General features: G+C 44.9%; 1 protein-coding gene across 1 annotated transcript in view; it reads left to right on the forward strand.

Annotated features, from left to right (window-relative positions):
• AKT3 (AKT serine/threonine kinase 3) overlaps positions 1–21,990 on the forward strand; it is a 234,215-nt gene that overhangs the window by 24,563 nt on the left and 187,662 nt on the right. Inside the window, exon 3 of the mRNA XM_048485177.1 lies at positions 13,722–13,864. Coding sequence (XP_048341134.1) covers positions 13,819–13,864 — 46 coding nt within the window. The 5' untranslated portion in view covers positions 13,722–13,818. The remainder of the gene's footprint in view (positions 1–13,721; positions 13,865–21,990) is intronic.

The raw sequence follows: 21,990 nt of genomic DNA on the forward strand, positions 1-21,990 counted from the left end.
GTGATTCCCGCCGTGAAAGCCTTCGACAATACATTTTCTTTCTTTTGACTTGCAGGCCTAGAGAGGCTAGAGATTTAGGGTGATATACAAGTACTAAGGATAAGTGAATAAGGAGTGCCATGATTAACCATTTTTGTTGTACAGGAGCAATTGTGTCTTGTGATAGAGGGAGAAGTATATGGGTATGGTTTAGAAAACAGTGATTGGTGGTAAGGTGTTGAATTGTTTGGCGCAGCTGAGTTTTATTATAAGAATCTATTGATTGGAGATGATGAATTCCCATACAGAGTTACTGGAAGAGGTGTAGGTGTGGGTGTGGTGGGGGAGAGAAGTCACTGTGAATTTAAAAAAAATCCTTTTTAGGGCCTGAGGAATGTTTTGTGTGGTAGGCAGACTGAGACATAGTGGTGAACATGAGAACCATCCAGATAGCTGTCAGGACTACTGGTTAGAGCTCCAGTCAGAGAAGAACTCAAGTTATTTCCTAGTGCCACTGAAATTGGTATGCCCATGTGTGATGGATTGTAGCCTAGTGCCCAAGTTCTAGATGAGTCTCTTCAGCAGAAGTGGCGTAGGAGGTTAAGAGCTCGTGTATCTAATCTGGAGGAACCGGGTTTGATTCCCAGCTCTGCCGCCTGAGCTGTGGAGGCTTATCTAGGGAATTCAGATTAGCCTGTACACTCCCACACATGCCAGTTGGGTGACCTTGAGCTAGTCACAGCTTCTCGGAGCTCTCTCAGCCCCACCTACCTCACAGGGTGTTTGTTGTGAGGGGGGAAGGACAAGGAGATTTTAAGCCCCTTTGAGTCTCCTGAAGGAGAGAAAGGGGGGATATAAATCCAAACTCCTCCTCCTCCTCCTCCTCTTCTTCTTCTACTTCTACTTCTTCTGAGATTCATCAGTTTTGGAACTGAAGAGGCCTTCACCATCGAAGGGGAGGTTTTCAATCCTCAACTTCATCTGTGGGACCAAAGAGAAAGACCACTATCATAGATGCCATGGCCCTCTGTCTCATGCTGCTTCAATACAGCATATGTTGAAGCAGCATTGCTTGCCTACTATTAGCATAACATCTGGGATACTGGATTTCTAAGCAGCTGAGCTGCAGGCTGCAAGACCAACAGGCTAAGAACTCCTTGGCTTATGCCTAGGGAAGAAGCACATCGACTCAGCAAAGATTGTTGAGAAACAGCAAGTGTATCTGCTCTGGCTAACAGTCTTCTAATTTGCCCCTTCTCACCCTTTGCCATGAACTTGAAGAGAGGGAAGGTAAGAGACAAGCTCCTGAAGGGGCTGAAATTTGACAAAGGTACTCAAGATAACAAAACATTATTATCAGCAACAACCAGAATGTTCTGGGAGATGTGATGAATAAAAGGGAACTGATCAGGAGGGGTACAGCTCCTCCAGTTTGGTCATACAGAGTAGCTCTAGAATTTTCTCAGACTGGCTTCTAGGCAGGTGCAGAACCCATCAATGTGATGTGCAGAGACCATGAAGAAGTGAAATCAGTTGTATCATGATGGACTATTTTGGAATAGATCTTCATCAAGTAATGATTTTGTTTCTTTCGATTTAGCAACTTGTAAGTAAAACTTGATTGTAGTACAGTAGCCTTACTCATAAGTCTCTACTGGTTACTCAGCTACCTGAATATGTCCTATTTGTGGCATAAAAAAGAGGACTAATATAAGTCATGTGATTTATTTATCTGGCACACAGGGATCAATTCCCATCAAATCATGCTTTTAATAGAGTTGCTCCAACAGTGCACACTTAATCTTATATATAATGTAAGTTATTTAAATGTACCCTGCTTTCCTCCCCAATGGGAATCCAAAGCACTTTACATCATTCTTCTCTCCTCCATTGTATTCTGGCAATAACAATCCTGTGAGGTAGGTGAGTCTGAGACAGAATCACTGGCCTAAGGTCACCAGCAAGTTTCCCATGGCAGAATGGAGATTTGAACCCTGGGCTTCCAAATTTTAGTCTGACATTTTAATCATTTTACCATGTTGGCTCTACCACTAACCAGTTTTTTTTTTAAAAAAAAGATATATCCCCCCTTCAAATATATCAGTTTAATCATAGAATCTAGAGTTGGAAGAGACCACAAGGGCGAACAAATCCAACCTCCTGCCATGCAGGAACACACAATCAAAGCACTCCCAACATATGTTCATCCAGCCTCTATTTAAAAACCTCCAAAGAGACTCCACCACTCTTCCTAACGTTTAGGTGGAATCTCTTTTCCTGCACCTTGAATCCATTACTCCATGTCCTAGTCTCTGAGGCAGCAGAAAACAAGCTTGCTGCCTTTTTGACATGACATCCCTCCTTAACCTTCGCTTCTTTGGACTAATCATCCCCAGTTCCCTAAGTCTCTCTTTGCAGGGCAAGGATTGCAGACCTTTTACCATTTTGGTTTCCTTCCTCTGGACATGTTCCAGCTTGTCAATATCCTTAAATTGCGGTTCCCAGAACTGAACACAGCACTCTAGGTGAGGTCTGACCAATGCAGAATAGAGTGGTAAAATTACTTCTCTCGATGTAGACACTATATTCTTATTGATACATCCCGAAATTGCATTGGCTTTCTTGGCTGCCATATCACACTGCTGACTCATGTTCAGTTTGTGGTCTACTAAGACTCCCAGATCCCTTTCATGTTGTCAAGCCAGGTGTCACCCATCCTATATTTGTTCATTTCATTTTTTCTGCCTAGGTGTAGAATCTTACATTTATCTCTGTTGAAATTCATTTTGTTGCTACCGGTAGTTTTGGCCCAGCTCTCTAATCTGTTCAGATCATTTTGAATCCTGCCCCTGTCCTCCAGGGTAGTAGCTACCCCTCCTAACTTGATATCATCTGCAAATTTGATTAACATGCCCTCTATTTCATTATCCAAGTCATTGATAAAAATATTGAACAGCACTGGGCCTAGGACAGAACCTTGCGACATTACACTACTCACTCCTCTCCAGGATGAAAATGACCCATTGATAAGCACTTTATGTTCGTCTAGTCAACCAATTACAAATCCATCTAACAGTTGCATTGTGTAGTCCACATCTTTCCAGCTTACTCACAAGAATATAACGAGTACCTTGTCAAAGACCTTACTAAAATCAAGGCATGCTACAGTATTCCCTTCATCTACCAAGTTTGTCACTCTATCAAAAAAAGATATAAGATTAATCTGGCATGTTTTTAGTCTGGCTTGTTTTTGAGAAACCCATGTTGATTTTCAGTGATTACCGTATTCCCTTCCAAGTGCTTACAAACTGTCTCCTTAATGATCTGCTCTAGAACCTTTCCTGGTATTGATGTCAGGGTGACAATATGAGGACAATATTAGCTCTTCTCCAGTCCTCTGGGACTTCTCCTGTTCTCCAGGAGATTATAGCAGGCAGTTCTGAGATTACTTCTGCCAGTTCTTTTAATACTCTGGGATGTAGTTCATGAGGCCCTGGAGATTTGAATTTGTTTAAAATATTCAGGTATTCCTGTACTAGCTCTTTATTTATTCTGTGAGGAATTTTCCCTACTGTATCTACTGATCCATTCGCCCCCAATTGAGCTCTGTTTTTCTTTTGGGAAATAACCGAGGCAAAGAAGGTGTTGCGTAGTCCTGCCTTTTCTCTGTTCCCTGTTAGAATTTCACCATTAACATATCTCACAAGTCTGAACTCATTGTGAGCTTTAGCTTTTCTGACTTTCTCCATACATGTCTTGACTATTTGTTTGAATTCCTTAGTAATTTCCCCCCTTTTCCATCTCTTGTACATGTCCTTTTTATATTTTAGCTCACTTGAGAGTTATTTAGACATCCATCTTGGTTTCTTTAGATACCTCCCATTTTTTCTCCTCATTGGAACTGTTTGAAATTGTGCCTTCAATATCTCACTTTTTAGAAACTCCCATCCATCTTGTATTCCCTTCTTTTTTAGTATTCTTAACCATGGGATCACACCCAGTAGTTTCTTAAGGTTACTGAAATCAGCTTTCTTGAAGTCTAGAATGCGTGTCCGACTAGACTTGGCATCCTTTTTTCATTGTATCATGAACTCCAGGAGAACACGGTCACTCCCACCTAAGGACTCTACCACTTCCACTCCATTAATCAGGTTATCATTGTTGGTTAGGAGCAGATATAAAATAGCCAGTCCCCTTCTTGCCTCATCCACCTTCTGGACCATGAAATTGTCTGCAAGGCAAGTGAGGAAATGGTTGGACCTGGTAGTCTTGGCAGAGTTTGACTCCCAGCAAATATCTGGGTAACTGAAATCTTCCCATTACTACTATTTCTCTTTGTTGTGAAAGTTTGGTCATCTCCAGGAAGGCATCCTCCAACTTTTCAGTCTGACTTGAGGGTCTGTAATAGACTGCTACAATGAGATCATTGTTGTTTTTCTTCCCCTTAATTTTTACCCAGATGCTCTCAACCTGGTTCCCAGGATTTAGGTAATGGACCTGCTCACAGGTGTAATCATCCCTTACATATGGTGCTACTCTGCTGCCTTTCCTAGTTGATCTATTCCTCTGGAATAGGTTGTCCTCCTCAATTATTACATTCCAGTCATGAGATTCATCCCACCAGGTTTCAGTGATGCCTTTTGTATCATATTTATTACGTTCCAGTTCATCCTGTTTATTACCCATGCTTTGTGCATTAGTGTAGAGATATATAAGGCATTGGTTCATGCCCCATGAGTGCTTATTTAAGGTTTTATCCTCCTCACTACTGGGTTTTTGTACTATTCGCTCAGTTCTCTCTGCCTATTCTCTCTAGTACTACTAGGCGAACTCCTTCTTACTTGAATATTGTCTCCCTCCTCCACTTCACTTAGTTTAAAGCCCTCCTGATAAGGTTTGGCCATCTTCTAGCAAAAATGCTCTTCCATACAGCCGTGAGGTATAACCCATCCCTTGCCAGTAGTCCCTCTTCATGATACCACAGACCATGTCCAAGAAGCGAAAACGTTCCTGGCGGCACTACCTGCGAAGCCAGTTATTCACCTCCACTATTCTTCTTCCCTGCCTGGGCCCATGTCCTTCAACTTGGAGTAGAGATGAAATGACAACCTACGCATCCTAGGTTTCTTTAGCTTCCCACTGAGAGCCTCAAAATCCTTTCTGATGTCCTGAAAACTACATCTAGCAGTGTCATTTGTTCCAATGTGGATTAAAAGGAAGGGATAACTATCAGTGGGCTTGACAAGTCTTCTCAGCTTCTCTGTGATATTATGAATTGTTTCCCCAAGGAGACAGCACACCTCCTGATACATGTTGTCAGGCCTGCAAATTGCTGTTTCTGTCCCCCTTAGCAGGGAGTTCCTTACCACCACCACACGTCTCCTTTGGGGATTTGCAGGTGACATTTCATAGGTTTGACCTTCTGTCATTTGTGCATTGTCTGAGAGCTGAGTCTGTTCCTCCTGTGCCTGTTCCTTATCCTCATTGAGAAGGGAGAGAACCTCAAAACAATTCTGTAGTTTCAAATTCACAGAATGCTCCCTGGTCCTTCTGCTTCTATGGGTTACATTTTTCCAATTGCTCCCTCCTCTGTTTGAGAACTGCCATCCTCCTCAGAGATGTCCCCAGTGTGTTCTCCACTCAGTACCGTCTGCTCCATTCTGTCCAGGAAAGTCTTGTTCTTTATGTGCTGAAGTGTAGCTACTTGTGTTTCAAGCTGCTGTGCCTTCTTTTCTTTTTTTACTTAAAGGTTATTGTGGGACTAGAACCCCTATCTAGCCCTGCTCAGTTATGTTTTAGGAAGACTGGTAGAGAAAAAGAATACCGAAAACCAGGCTTTAAGAGAAAAGTGTTAAAAATGATTGACAATTATAATATGTGATTCTAGTAGAATACATGTTATATGTATACTTTTCATATAGTTCACTATCATTTCAGTGTTCATTAAAATATAGAAAAACACATTTTCAATTATCTGATAAGATTAATCTCTATTCTAATCTTTGATCTCTTCATTTCTGTGTTTATTCATGTGGCCCATCTTATCTAGCTAGCTATGCTTTAAAGGCCTATAAGATATACTCTCTGTCACGTCTTTACCCTGCATCCCAGTTTTACATTCCTTAGTGATGTTATCTTTCTGGCTGACCAGTTGGTCTAAAGAGAGAAAAACCATTTTGATTTTAAATAGTGGTTTTTTATCAAATATATTTTTCTCCTGCCCCACAATGAAATAAGACTGAATCTGTTGTCACTTTTGTTTGTGTTTCCTGTGCAGCTGTTATAAACGTAGTGTATGGTAATGCAGCTTGCTTCTTCAAATTATGGTTATGGTATTTATTTTTTAATTTGATTTAATTTAATTTATTAGACTTAATAGATAGCCCTTTCCCTTTCATCTCAGGATGGCTAACAACATACACATCTAAAAATATTAAAATTTCCAGCAATTCAATCAAATTATTATTCTGCTTAATCTCAAAGGCTCTGAACATTATAACTAAATGTTAAAGTTTTACTTTTAAAGAGAAGAACAAACCTGCCTCTCAATAATCTTCCTTTTACTGGCATTCATTTGTGAGATTTGTGTTGGCATGTGCAGAAGAGTGACCTAGTAGCCTTTAGTCCTCTGGCTAGTGGTTTGGGCCAGAGCGAACAAAAACAAAATTTTAGTATTTAAAACATTTGAATATGTTTTTATATCAGTTTGTTTAAATATTATAACAGTAAACAGAAAAAGCAGATGTCATAAATTAAAAAGGAAATTAAAAAGTTCCTTACCTTGGTTTTCAGAGTGCTACATCAACATAAAGGAATGAAAGTGATCCAGTTATGAATTTGTAGATGGAAGAAATCTTTTGCGTGCAGATGGTGTAGACCCTTCCCGGGCAAATAAACAATACAAGGATTTGGAAATAGATTGGGCCGCAGCCCAATTTATTAATTAACAAACATAACACTCAAGAATCTGGGAGACAAACGGAACGCAACATCAGCAGGTCAGCACCGTTGCTGACCCAACCATGCTGTCCCCAATCCCTACTGGGGCATTGGCAGGAAGCCAGGAGCCACCAGGGTGGATACCCTTGGTGTCAACCCTTCCTGCTGGGGTGGCGGGGACCAGCTAAGCCTACCCCACCCCCAGGCCTTTCCTTAAGGGCACCAACCATGGAGAAGACCGGCCACCCAGCTCGGCTTCTCCCCACAGATGTCGCGATTCCGTTGCCAACCCGCCAATGAGCTGCCCGCAGCTCCCGCCCCAGCTTCTCAAGCCTGAATCAACTGGAGAAGGGTGTGCTGGATGGCATGAAGCCATATGTCCATCCCCCACCCTGAAAGATGGATGCCGTCCAAGCGGAAGAGTGCACGCTGGTCATAAGTGATGTCGGGGTGGTCTACCACGGCACCACCCAGCGAAAGGACGAGCCGTGCAGCTGCCTTGTCCACCTTTCGCCTGGCACGGTCCACCTTACCTGGGTGCTCAGCATCCCTCCACAGGATCTGCTGCAGCAGCCTGGACCAGACCAGTTTGGTGTTGGGCAAATGGCGATGGAGTTGTTGAAGGTCACTGGCCATCTTCAGGGACAGTTCAAGGCCTTTCATGGCCGGCAGGTCGTTCTCGCCCAGCTACCAGACCAGCACATCTGGGCGGCCCATGCGGATGACGGCCAAGCACACCGCCCCTTGTAACTCGGCCCATTTCATGCCGCTTTGTCCCAGCCACCGGAACTCCATCACCGGGTCCAGCCCGAGGTTCGGGCCCCAGCCAGAATAAACTGCACATGCCCGAGCTCTCTCCACGATGCTGTGCCCCATGATCCACATCTGCCGGCAGGCAGTCTGCGGTGATGCTGACGAGACTGCAAAGGGGGGTTAAAGCAATAAGTGAGGACGCACATAGGCCTTGAAGGCTCCCAAACGCCACCTGCCTATGGCCTGAATCTGGTCTGGAACCCTGCCCTCCTGGGCCGCTGCAGTGGCTGCCCCTATGTGGAATGAATGGAGCCTAAACTCCTTGCAGGGAAACCCCAATTCGTTCAGGCAACCCCTTAACACGGCCGACATCCGATACCTGGTCAATGGGGAACAGTCCTGATGAATGAAAAGCATGCCCTCCCGCCTGGGCCTGAACGGCAACCAGACTGCTATGGAGGCACGGGGACATATGATATCGCCTGGTAAGGCTGGCATAGTCACCCATGTACCCCGTCCCACCTGATCCGTTTTGGAATGGGAGAGCCAAACATGCACGGTATCCTCTGCCACCACTAAGTGGCGGAACTGGAGCACCTTAGCCGGCCTCACAGCTCGGGAGGGGGCGACTAACTCACTGGGCCTGAACGCCCTATGATGGGCCAAGTGAAATGTGGCTGTGAACAACAGAATTTCGTAGTCCGCTGAACAAACTCTGTGTATTACCCCAGTGATGGCACACAACATCCCCTTTTGGCCGGGCGGTGCCAGCCTGCCAATAGCTTGTGAACTAGAAAGGACGACGTGACATCCGGAAAGCTGGACAACCGGCAAAAGAAGGCAATCCCATCCAACTGCACCTGAATGGTGCGGGCGTGCAACCCTGAATCATGCAAGTGTACCAGATATTCCAGGAGTAACCTTCCCCAACCTCTTGGCTGAGGGGGGGCGACCGGCGTTAGCTGCGAATGATTGGAAAGCCCTCACGGCCCCTTCATATGTCCGGCGAGTCGCTGGAGCTAAAGAACGGAAGACATCTTCTATTACTGTTCGCTGCCAAGGTCCCAAAGGCCGACTGGCACAATCTCCGGGTGTCGCTCCGCCTCCAGGGCCAAACGCCTGTAGCGATCCACCTGCTGGCGAGAAAGAGTGTCAGCAATTTTTTTAGTCAGGCCTGGAATAAAAGCTGCCCTAAAGGAAATGTTGTGCAACAAGCAAGTGAGCACAAAGTTTTGCACTAGACGCATTACACACTCTGATCTGCTGGACTGGCGATTGACTACTCTAACCATGGCCTGGTTGTCACACCAGAACAACACCCTCATGTTTTGAAATTGCCTATGCCATAAGTGGGCTGCTACTAGGATGGGAAAGAGCTCTAAAAATGTTACATCCCTGGTGATGCCGATCCTGTGCCAGGCCGGAGGCCATGAGCCCCAGACCCACTTCCCTTGGAAGTAAACTCCGAAGCCAACCCCGCCTGCGGCATCTGAGTTTACTTGAAAATCGGAACCCGGTTCCATGGGTGCTTGCCAGAGCGAAGTGCCGTTAAAGGCAACCAAAAAGTGCTTCCACACCCTCAGGTCGGCTTTCATTCCCCTGGTGACTCTGATCCAGTGATGTGGGGTGGAAACGCCTGAAAGGGACCTGGCCAGATGGGTGCAAAATGCCCGGCCTGGGGAAACCACCCGGCAGGCGAAGTTTAAATGGCCCAGGAGTGATTGGAGAAAATGGAGCCTACATTTCTTGCTATGCAATGCCTTTGCTATGTTGCCTTCCAAGGCCGCCAATTTGTCCTGAGGGAGTGATGACGTACCCTGGACGGTGTCCAGTTGCACACCCAAATAGCTGAGGCGGACAGCCGGTCCTTCCGTCTTCTTGGGGGCTAATGGAACTCCCAACTCTGGAAGGTGTGCAATGCCCTTTGGCGTTCCCCTGTTCCCTGTCCACCAATAAACAAGAAATCATCCAGGTAGTGGGTCACTAAGCCTGACGGTACCCTGCGGGAAAAGGCCCACTCCAGAAAGGTGCTGAATGCCTCAAATGCTGAGCATGCAATCAAACAGCCCATCGGCATTGCCTTGTCAACATACCAGTGATTCTGGAAACAAATCCCCAGCAAGTCAAAATCCCCAGGAAAAATGGGCAGGAGTCTGAAAGCCGAATGTATATTGCATTTCGCCAGTTCGGCCCCAGGGCCAGCCACCCTCATCAGCTCTACCACCTCATCCAGGGTGGCGTACCAAACTGAGCATCTGGCTGGGTCAATAAAGTCATTTACTGATCCTCCTTTGGGGTAAGAAAGGTGCTGGATCATGCGGTACTCCCCTGGGGCCTTCTTGGGCATGATTCCTATTGGTGAGACCCTTAATGTCGCCAAAGGAGGGCTGACAAATGGGCTTCAATCCTGCCAGCCTCCACCTCCTTCTTGATCTTCTCAGCCACTATCTCTGGGAATTCTCCTGCAGATCTTAAGTTAGGGGCAAAGGAGGCCCTCCTGGGACCCGTGTATGGAATCCTGAAACCCCTAAGGAAACCTTCCCTCAAGAACTCGGCTCCCAGCTTATTTGGGTACTCTTCCAGCCATTGGCAAAGGACGTGTAAACAAACCGGTGAAGGGGCCATGGACTGAAGTGGATCCAGCACCTCAATTTTTCTGAGACGTGGCTGTTCCTCCCTGGCTATTGTTGTCTCTTCGGATGGGGCCAGGGCCAGGGTTCCGGCCCTGACGAAAGGGCTGCCGAGAGGTTTCCCTCTTTCAGTGAGCCTTGGCGTGTGAACCAGAGCAACTCGAACAGACGTGCTCATATTTGCACCGTGGCCACTGACAGGAACCTCTGTTAAAAATCCCAACATGTCCCTTTTAACTGACCTTTCCGGCCAGGGCACCCTTCGGTGCTTTATCACTTAAGCTGTTGTCACCGGCTCCTTTTATGGAGGGGTGCACCACCACCATCCATGACTGGTCGTGGATCAAGTCCCAACGGAAACTGCTTTTGTGTGAAACGTTCTTTCTGACCGCCTCGTCATAGGCTATGGCTGCTGCGTCACCAGCTAGAACTCGAGCCCGAAGGACATGGGTCATGTGGGCAATCAAATGCCAGGCTCGAAGGGGGTACGCAGCGGCTATGAGGGCCAGGTACTCCCTGAACCCCTTCAACCAGTTGTCAAAGGACCTGTCTGCTGCCTGACTATCCCTCTTTTCTTACCTGCGCGGCTGCCTGCCAAGCCTTGCTCCCCTTCCTGTCGTAGACATTTAAATACATCAGTATAATAACCGTCTAAGGCCCTTTCCCTGAGTTTCCTAGGTAGATGCGACCTGGGAGGATTCCTGGCGTCATCTGAGGTGGCTTCAAAGGGTGCAAGCTCCTGGCCGCTCAGTTCTACGTTTTGCTAACCAAAGGGGGAGAGAAGGCACCTTTTCACCCTGAAACCAGGATTCTCCCATTGCCTGCATCGCATTGTCATCGGAAGACTCACTCAAAGAACTGGGTGACCTCCGAGAGGACTGAGAGTGCCGTGAAGATCGCTTCCGTCTGCGTCCCTCTCTTTTTGTAGTGCCCACGGACACATCGACTGATGTCGATGCACTGGCAGGAGGAGATAGCTGGGAAGTGCAAGCCGTGCAGCCGATACCACTCTGAGCCACCGAGGAAGCCACAGCCGCTGGAGGAGACGGGGTGCTGCCGCCCGCTCCTGTAAGGTCGGCAAGGTCCAACTGTACCGGGAGGGACCCTCCCAGTGCTTGGGATAAATGCAGCAAGGTGTCAGCCAAACTTTTCATCAAGCTGCTGCTGGGTCCTGGCTCCGAGGCCTCCGCACCCGCAGAGGTGCTGGGCTGCACCTCGGAACTCCATTCCTGGGCCAGGACGCTGGAATCCTTCGGCCGGGCTGATGTGGTGGGGCTGTGTCTTTCACTAACAGGAGGTCGCCCTGGCGCTGCCTCATGCTCCGCTGACTGAGCCCTGGCGCTAGCGCCAATCCTACCCACTACAGGGTCTGCCTCGTGGACGGACGGGCCTGTCTGGGCACGCACCCTGTTTGTTTGTTTGTTTGTTTATTATATCTCCCAGGGCTGGACCTTTGCTTCTTGAATGCTTGGGGGGCATTGTAAATCCAGGTAAATCCCCTTGTTCCCATGGGAAAGCCACTTGCCAAATTCTAATGCCCCTCTCTGGAGAGACGGGGGGTTTCGGCTTCACGGCTGTTCCCGCTCTCGTACTGTGGCTGGTTCCCCTCATGCAGGACCACAGCCTTAACTGCACGATGAAACGACGACTTCCAGTCAAGCGCCTCACGGAGGCAATTCCTCCCGGTGCCGAAGCTAGGCCGCGACTCGCTCCTAGAACGCTGTCATGTCGCTCTTGAGCCTCGGCTAGCCAAGAAGGCCAAGGCTCGAGGCGTGGCACTTATAAGCGCTCTGCTGTTCCCGCCTTTGCAGCTCGGGCCAATTGTTGCAGCTCCCTGCAACTGCGCCCTCAGAGCTGGCTGCCCCATTCCTTTTGCCTCATGCTGCTTACCTCTGCCGCAATGGCTGCCACCGGTGACTCGATGGCTGCTATTTCTTTTTTAATATCTAGAATATTGTGTTTATATAACGTTTTGCAGAATATTTATTGAGCTTAACCTTCTTGTTTATATTTTTTAAAACTGAGAATCTGTAAATATTTTGTCAGTTTTTCTTAATTTTTTCAAAGCCAGGTACAGGAAAAAAACGAAATATACGTATACATTTTTTTAACACTGCATAATTACAAAATGGTAAACATTAGGTCCTTTTGGGAATGTCATAATACCAGCGTTTTCAAAGTCTATTTCCTTATAAATATATGATAAAGAAACGTTGCATGTTGTTGCATGAGAAATAACTTCTGATCATGTAGAATTGCTTGTCACCAAAGGAACTTTGTCATTCGAGGGAACTTTGGTTTGGATCCAAAGGACTGTGAGCAGACCTCTACTTGTGTAATATATTTTTTGTTACTTCCATCTGGACACATCAGAAAGCTTCTCTTGAGGGTTGGGGGAACTGACAGAGATACCTCCCCCTCAGCAGAAACTTGTGTAAACAGAAGTTTATATACAAACTTCTGTGAATAAGTGAAGAATGAGGCATTTATACAAATTGATCCAGGAACTTCATGCTTAAACCAATAGAACTGTATCAATCTGTTCCCTGGTTCAGAGATTATCTCACTTAATGTTGTTTATCTCACTTAATGTTGGAAGTCAGGATTTCCTTCTTCCACTCTACTCAACAAATGGTCAGCATTGTCAGATTACCTGTTTGGGAGAATGAGAGGAAAATAAATTTCTGGATTCAGTCTTCCTTTCCCATTTGTAGATTTTATGCTGCTAAATCAAGTGTTGATTTATGCTTACAGTATGTTGTATAGAGAAACTCTGCTTGCATCTCCAGATATTGGGTGTGGTTCTCACATACCAAAGTAACCTTCTGTGCACATGAGTTCTGATCCCAAAGGGCAGTTACTATGTGAGGTTGGAATTCTATGCATATGTATCAGGGAATAAGTTTTATTGAGCACAGGGAGACTTACTTCTAAGAAAACATCGCTGAAGTTAAAAAAAGCATACTTTTATTTTTTAAGTCCACATGTGTCATAGCAGGTATAATCTTAGAATTGACATTCTCTGTCTCCATTGTTTAAGAAAGAAGGGAATAGTTTTTGTAATTGCATGTGTAAATTTAAAAAAAGTTGTCTGATTAAGAATACCGTTTGAATCAACAAAAAGCTTTTGAATTTTGTAACTCTAACAGAAACCTGATTGTGCTTGTGGACTAATCACTTTTCCTGAGTTGGCAAAGATCTATGTGCAGCAGTATATGTTTGCTTTATTTATAAAATGATTTTCACAACATTAGCAAGTGATTTCAGGATTGAGCTTTGTTGTTGAAACTTGTAACAAAGCTAAAGCATTCTTATGTTGACTACTTTTAATTTTAAATTTGTATTTTAAGGATTGGGGAATTGGATGTTAGGCAATAGAACACATCAAAAGAGTTAATTTTTGTTTGTTTATGCTTGCAGATTGATTGTCTCTAGACTCCAAAAGCCAGAAGAGAACTGAAACCCTGATACTGCAAAATATTCTTTCCCTGAACTGAAGGGTCAGTGTGGAGCCATCATGAGCGATGTTACAATTGTGAAAGAGGGTTGGGTTCAGAAAAGGGGTAAGTGATAAATGAAACAAAATATATAGTAAAGATAAGGGCTTTACTGGTTGTGATTTTGTTTTTAACTATTTATGAAAGGCAGGTTATTGATGAGTAATGAGAAGACTTTTATCTTGAAAGTTTCAGAGAGAGTACCTAAGGGAGAGCAGAGTGTTCAATATTACATATGTAAAACAAGCACACTGACAGCCCCATCTGACAGCCAGGTGCCTGGCTGTGATCATGTAGCTCTGCCTGGCTGCCACCCCAAAGAGGCTTCCCAGCGATGTGGGAAAACTCAAAATTATGAATTTGCATATTTAGCAAAGGCTCATGGGTATGTTGTTGAAATGCTCACCATTACGAATTTGCACGTTTAGCAAAGGCTCATGGGTATGTCGTTGAAATGCTCACCATAACTTGAAAATATAGTCCAAGGCACTAACCTTGGAGATCAGGAACGTGGCCCCATCCCTCTGCTTTTAGGCCTAGTCCTGCATTGGACTATCTTTTCAAGTTACTGTTGAAATGTTCACCATAACTTGAAAAGATAGTTCAAGGCAGGACTGGGCCTGTTAAAAGCAGAAGTATGAGGCCACGTCCCTGATCTCCAGGGTGACCCAACTCTGCACGCTCTACAGTTGGGCATGGTGGGGTGGGGCATTCTGCCCTCCCCTGCTAGGCTCCCTGCAGTGGGGAGGGGGACGCCCAGAGGAGGCTTAACTGCCAGCTGCTTGCTCCGTGCTTCCTGGCAGGAGGCTGACTCTCTGGTCACGTGGGGGGCCAATTTTGCACCCCCACATGACCAGATGTGTGCTCCCAGAGACATGGGTTACTCCATGTCCCTGGGCAGATGCGCCACTGATTGGGCAAGTAACAGAGTGATGCAGAGGGTGGAGGAGGGTATCTCCCTCTCACAAACATTCTGTGAGACTTTTGGTTGAAGTCATTTTTACTAACTTCTGTTAAGAACTGCTTGCCTTAACAAAGTGAAAACTAAACATCTCTGAGGGGATAGTTCTGTCAGAGTGTGTGACAGGAACTTTGATATTAGTCTTTGTGCTGAAAGCAATCAGATACATAAAGTGTACTGGTTAGAAAATTGTATTCATAGGCTAACTGAAGAGCCTTTATAAACTATTGGGAATATCTTCTAGAGAGAGAAGTATGCCGGGGATCTGTAGTATTAGGATTTGCTTTGGTTACCTCAATAGAATGTTTTATGTTTATTTGAGGGTTATCTAACTGTGTGAGGCTTGTGAGGGCACGATGTTAAATGTCAGTGTGAGTTAGACGCTGAGTGTGAGGGAAATCCATTATCCAGAAAACACCTGAAATATAAAGAACTGTACCACCGTATGAAACAACATCTCTGAAACATCTGAACTAAACTGAACCAAGTAATCTTAAGTACTGTGCAAAAGAAATCAAAAACTAAGTCTTTGTGCCAAGCTCTCATATGTAATTAGTGGAAATATATTTCTCTTGCCTTATTTGCCTCATCCAAATCCATCTCCGAGTTTCATATTCTTACCTTTATAATCTCTGCTTGTTAAATACATCTGTGTTCTTGTTAAAGTTTACTTCTGCCGCAGTATATTCATTTTAGTGTGCCTGAAGAGGGGAGTGCATGGAAAGAGAAAAATAAAAGTCTTTGGACATCCTTCGTCTTCTGCTGTGTGATAAAATGGGTGAGGGAAAATGCTTTAAAGCAAATGCTACCTTATTTCTAAAGCACCTCAGACCCTGAAGTGAAAAGGCAGGAAAAATAAGAGTCGGTGTCCCTGCCTTGGTGATATAGAAGGTTGAAGGGAGTGTGCATTGCAGGAACTGTGTAGAATGATGAGGAAATGTCTTCATAATTGAGAGCGAGAATTCCTTTTTGAAAAGCAAAATAGTAATTTTTGGTTGGCATTTCAAGATTATCCATGTAAAGTATTTGGAAATTTGAGTAAGTTGCTGCTTTTGAGAATTTGAAAGTAGTTTATGTATATAATAGATCATAGTTTAAACATTTTTAAAGATTAAGTAAGAGGAAATCTTGAGGTCTACAGAAAAGTATGTGCAAGTTAAAGCCATGATCTCCCAAAGCCATGGTTTTTTGACTGCAGCTGAGCACTAGTTAACGTAGGAAAATAAGATAATGGTGGATTCCACACAGCAAATGTATAATGGGTTGCAGTTGTTAGAAAGGAAACCATTTTCCTTTTTCCCATTCAAATTCCTGCTGTTCAGGCAGCGATTGGAGTCCATGGAAACAATCTGGGTTGCTTTCGTGCCTTCGTGCTTCTCTTTTTTTTCAGTGTCCTGAAATGAACCCCTGTAGCCATGCTGATCATCCTACAAGACAATTGTCTGCACTTACACAAAATAAAAAAAGAAAAGAAAAAGGCAGGGCAATAATGAATGCGTTGCCGTAGATTGGTCATACTTGCTGCCACAGGGAGAAAATTTGCTTCGGGGACTTTGTACCCTGTGGAATTCTCAGAAAATCTGCCCACAACTTGCTGGGTGACTGCACAGAATGGCAGGCAGGTGGATTCTCCCTGACGGCACAGAACTTACAGTGAATAGGTGGAAAGGAGGGAAATAAAGCATCTGCATCCAGGGATTTGGGGAACTTCTGCAACCAGGGATTTTGCAAACAAATCGCTACTTTAGCAATTTTCAAAAATCATGGAAATAAAATGGGGCAAACAGTTTTTGGCAAACACTTTGTTTCCAAAGGGAGCTAATAGAAGATGGGGGCTACACCTTTGAGGGTCCATAACTCTGAACCAAACTTCACCAAACCTGGTTGGTATCATCAAGAGAGTCTCCTAAAGATACCCTGAAAGTTTGGTGCTGCTAGCTTAACAATTGCACCCCTGACAGCAGGCACTCCCCAAATTTCCCCAGATTCTCATTTTAAATCCACCCCCTTCTGCGTGGATTTAATGGGAGAATCTGAGGTCCCTGGTTTAAACATTGAAAGTGATGCTGTTTTAAGGTGGGGGATAATTCACCCCAAAACAGCATCACTTTTAATGTTTAAACCAGGGACCTCAGATTCTCCCATTAAATCCATGCAGAAGGGGGTGGATTTAAAAGGAGAATCTGGGCTCCCTAGTTTAAACACCATTGAAAGTGATGCTGTGGGGTGGATTCCAGCACCACAGCAGCCGCCCAGGGGCGGGGTCACAAAACTCAGATTTTGGCTCCATTTTCCCTAGCTACGCCTCTTCACAGAGAGGAGAGCAGAAGGGGCTGCCAGCTGGGAGCCCGGGGGCGGGGCAGGGGAGTCTGCTGTCCCTGGCCTTGGAGAGCTGCTTTTATAAGCACTGAGGCTGGAAGCAGGCCTTGGGGAGGCAGGGCCACAGCCCCAGGGTTGGGTGAGGGCATGGCCATGCCCCCAAACCCACCCCATAAAAAATCCATTCCTACTTCACTGTTTTTTGGGGATGGGACCTGTATGAAGTCCACTCTCCTAAATGGTTTGTATGAACCCTAAACTGTTATAATTGTTCTTTGTGGAATCCACCAACATGAAATATGATGTCCAGACGCGGCTGGGGCTCCTGCGGGGCTCCTGCCACCCCCGCGCCTGGACTTGCACATTTGGGCAGGCAGGCGGGCACCTCGCTGGCCGGTCGAAATGTCGATGCGACCACGGGAGAAGCAGGCAGCGAGGCGAAGCGGGGCCAGGTCAAAGAGGTGACGGGGAAGCAGAACTAAGGCTTGGCAGCGCACGGGGAGAATGCACAGGGCCGTAGCCTTGGCCACGCGTGGAGCGCAGCTAAGCCTGATCAGCTCGGCTCGGAGTGGCCTCAGCTCAGGAGAGGGAGGGATTTGAGAGCCGGAAGGGCATTTAAGGCTGGAAGCAATGACGCACAGGAGCTGCCGCTGCAGCGGGGTGCAGGAAAGGAACTTGTTGGTGGCAGTGGGAAAATCGAGGGAGTGGCCGGGTCAGGCCGGGTGGGCAGGCCAAAGACAATTCAGCCCGGGGAACTGACTTTAGCTCAGTGAGGTAACTGGGCAGGGCGTGCCAGCCCTTTGGAGCGTGGGTCCAACTGGCAGTGAGGCAACTGCAGCAGGTCCATTTACCGGCACTCATAGGGTTTGCAAGGGAAGGCTGTGAAGCCAGGGACGGGCTGCCTACAACAACAGACGCCCTGTGGACTAAACTATTTCTTGGCCCCTCGGGCCAATTGGAAAAAGACACCTCTGGAGAGGCAAGCCCCCAGGAAAGGGAGGGAGGGAAGGAACCACAGCCCGAGAGCCCTGGGCGGGGAGGGGAAGCGCCACATAAGCCTGACCTCTAGTATCCTGAAAGAGCAGATTGGAATTTGGGGAATGCTCACTATAACAGTACAGCACCCACTCCCTAAAGAGAAACCGAGGCCCAGCAGGGAGGGATGTGTGTTGACCCAAGGGTGGTTGATTTGATAGCTGACTTTGGCCTAGGCACTCCCACTCACGCACACGCGCACAGGCCTTTACTGTCAAAAATCCTGTCAGGGAAATTAATATATAAATGCTGCCACCAGAAACTGAGGTAAAAATTAGAGAGAGGCTTTTGAAAGTTTAAACACAAAACTAGATTTTATTTTACAAACTTCTCTTCTCAGGTTGTTGCTACAGAGTCTGTTACTTCCCTCTGTGATACACCTCTGAAGATGCCAGCCACAGATGCAGGTGAAACGTTAGGAACAAGATCCGCCAGACCACGGCCACACAGCCCACCAGAACCACATGCCAGAACCAGTTGAATCCGGTTATGAGAGCCTTCAACAATACATAAAACATAATAAAATAGTAAAACATTAATTCAGCCTGACCTACCTTACAAGGTCGTTGTGGGAATACAATGGAGGAGAGGAGAAGGGTATAAGTCTCTTTGAGTCCCCACTTGTTAGAAAAGTGGGATATAAATGAAGTGAAAATAAATAAATAAATAAATAAATAAATAAATAAATGTTAGTTAACCTAGCATGCAAAAGTCAGCCAGAGCATAAATAGTAAATTTTATTTATTATTTAAATTTGATAGACCGCCCACCCCCAAAGGGCTCTGGGCAGTGTACAATTCACTTTAAAATGAAAGTATAAATTTAAAACAATATAGTTAAAACAACTTACAATATAAGTCTCAATTAAAAACCTAGTTCTATTATATATGAATACAAAGATCAGATGGCAGAGATGGTAACTCGTTGCTTTTTGCGAGGGTTTGTTGAGCAGCTTAATATGAATTTGATAGTTTTCGGCCTAAAACTACACTATTAAAATGGCATTTAAAGATTAACCCCTTAATCAAAAGCCTGAATAAGCAGAACTGTTCTGACCTGGCACCTAAAAGAGTTAAACAGAATAGCAAATATATACAGTCAAACCAATACTGAAAGATATAAGGCCAGCCAAGCCTAAAAAACAAGGACTGTATATATAGGGATACAAGGCAATGTGGTATAAGCAGTTAGTTTGAGTGTAATTTCAACAGATACTTCATAAACCGTTCATAAAGATTATTCATACAGATATATTGTGGTTATTTAACTGGATAGAAAGGTAATAAACACACATATAATGAGAGCATGTCATAAACATTGTCCATGAGGCACGAAACCTGCAATAGTCATATTGCGTTCCAGTCAGTAGAAAGAGTCAGTATCTCCAAAATTCAATGAATCAAAAATATTTAGATGAGTTGTGGTAGTTGGCAGCAACAGCTCCAGCAAGTGATGAAGAAAGAGTTATACACGAGCCAGGTGAGTTTCAAGGAGAAGGGCATTCCATTGATGAAGTGCCGCTGTCTGTTTTTGCCACATTCCTTACCTCTGATTGTGGGCATGGGGAGAGCAGAGTTTGTGAGGATGCTGGTGGGCCAGACATTGTGTGGAAAGGTGCTCCGGCCACAAGTCATGTAATTCTTTAAAGTTAAGAACTTTATTATTATTAAAGTTAAGAACCTTATACAGTATTTTGAATTTTCTCTGAAACAAAAGGCCAGTCAGAGCAGTTCTTGTAGCATCTGGGCGGTATGGAGTACAACCTGTATTCAGTTGTATAATGTGTGCAGAGTGGGGATTACTCAGCCTACCCCACTTTTGTACTCTCCTTGTTTGTTCTGTAAAGTGCATCCACCTCCTTGAATTCCACCAGTTCATTTCCATGCAGAATTAAGTTAGTCATTGATGTAAGCTAAAATTAGTTTCCTAGCAATTTGATACATTAATGTCAAATTCAGGTAAAGACACTTTCATAACTTTAATACCCTTAGACAACCAAAACAGCTATGAAGTTAAAATGTCAGTAGAGAAGTCCAGTATTTTGCAAAGAGTGTCACAACTACAGTTATTGTGGTTGATCTGTAGAATTCTCTGGTTATCCATATACTACACAAAAAAGGAGAGAGAGTTGTGATATGTTTCATAGCCTTAATGTAGATTCTACTCAAATTGTGGATTCAGTCGCTGGTGAAAACATTCAGTCTTTTGACTGCTAGTCATTTTTTGTGCAAATTGTTCGGGGGTTTTTGGATTCTCAGGTTAGGCTGAGATAGTGTGCCTGGCCCAATGACACCCAGTGACATGGCATGGCAGAGAGGAATTTCAGAACTGAGTCTTTCAAATCCCAGTCTGATGGTTTAATTACTATACCACATTGGCTCAAAAGATTGTAATGCCTTTGGAGGGTAAACATACTTATGTAATCATGCGTACAGTTAATTTTGTTTATTTAGCTGAAGTTAAATCTTACATGAACCATTTCAAGATCTTTATGTACTTTTGTTTTTGCTGCTGTGATTTTTATTCTGTTCCCCCCCCCCCAAATTAGCCAAAATAGCCAAAATAGCCTGCCAGGTTCTTAGCCCAGCGCAGGCTGCTGCTGCTCCCTCCCCTCTCCCTGGCAGCATAGACGCAGGGCCAAGGGAGAGCAAAGTCTGACGAGGCTCTGTGCTCATCAGACTTCCGCCTCCCTCGCACGACATTCTGGTCACGTGAGGGGCCGATTTTGCACTCCCACGTGACTGGAATGGTTGCACTTGGGGACGGGGACATGGGGTGCCCCATATTCCTAGGCAAATACACCTCTGTCTTAAGGCCACCTGCTGACCAAATGGGGTAGGTGAGATTTAAACTAGAGAATGCCAGAGTTTTCATTTAGTTTCTTAGCCACTAGACTACACCCATTGGGTGTGTATAGGTGCAAGTATTGCTACTACAAAACCTAATCCTAATATCTTTATAGTTTCTAATAATTTTATTGTAGCTATTTTTATTTATTTATTTTATTTATTTATTTATTAAACTTGTATACCGCCCCATCCTCTAGGGGCTCTGGGCGGTGTACAGCATAAAACATGGTAAAACAAGTCACTAAAATCTTTAAAACAGCGGTAACAAACATTAATAGTAATCCATAAAATAGCTTAAAACTCATAAAACAGCAAAAAACCATAATACATAATAAAAGGCGTCCGACCCCAATTTAAAACCTACCCCCATGAGGGGGGATGGCAGGACCCCTCAATATGAGGGGACCCTGATGTAACTGCCCTAGGGGCAGGGCAGTAAGGGGGCACCATATCAGCAGCTGGACACTCCAAAGGCCCGGTGGAACAACACAGTCTTACAAGCCCTGCGGAACTCACCCAGGTCCCGCAGGGCCCGGACAGCTGGAGGAAGGGTGTTCCACCAGGCCGGGGCCAGTGCCATAAAGGTCCAATTGGAAATATGTAAATTATTGCAATATGTAAATAAACCGGGGCCAGTGCCGTAAAGGTCCAAATGTAAATATGTAAACTATTGCAATATGTAAATAAACAAAGGGGCAACCTTGGTTAACTACTAATTTCTAATTGTAGCCTAATTTCTCTCCAACTTTTCATAATTCCATAATTGCTTTAAAAAGCTTATTTTAATTGAGTATAGGAGCCAGTATAGAAGGCGACAGATGAAGAAATAAATTCTCCCATTTCTGTAGAATGGTGTGAAGATAAGTTTACATATCGACAATGACATAAACAATGACAGCTCTTCAGGCTCATTTATTTATACGTCATATAACAAAACATTCTGATGCACAATGTTCAGAGACAGTAAACTTCTGATTACTAGTGCTAAGAGTCTACATTAGGGGGAGGCCTTGGCGTTTCTGTCCTGT

This window comes from Sphaerodactylus townsendi, linkage group LG01 (assembly GCF_021028975.2).
Source record: "Sphaerodactylus townsendi isolate TG3544 linkage group LG01, MPM_Stown_v2.3, whole genome shotgun sequence".
Lineage (NCBI taxonomy): Eukaryota > Metazoa > Chordata > Lepidosauria > Squamata > Sphaerodactylidae > Sphaerodactylus > Sphaerodactylus townsendi.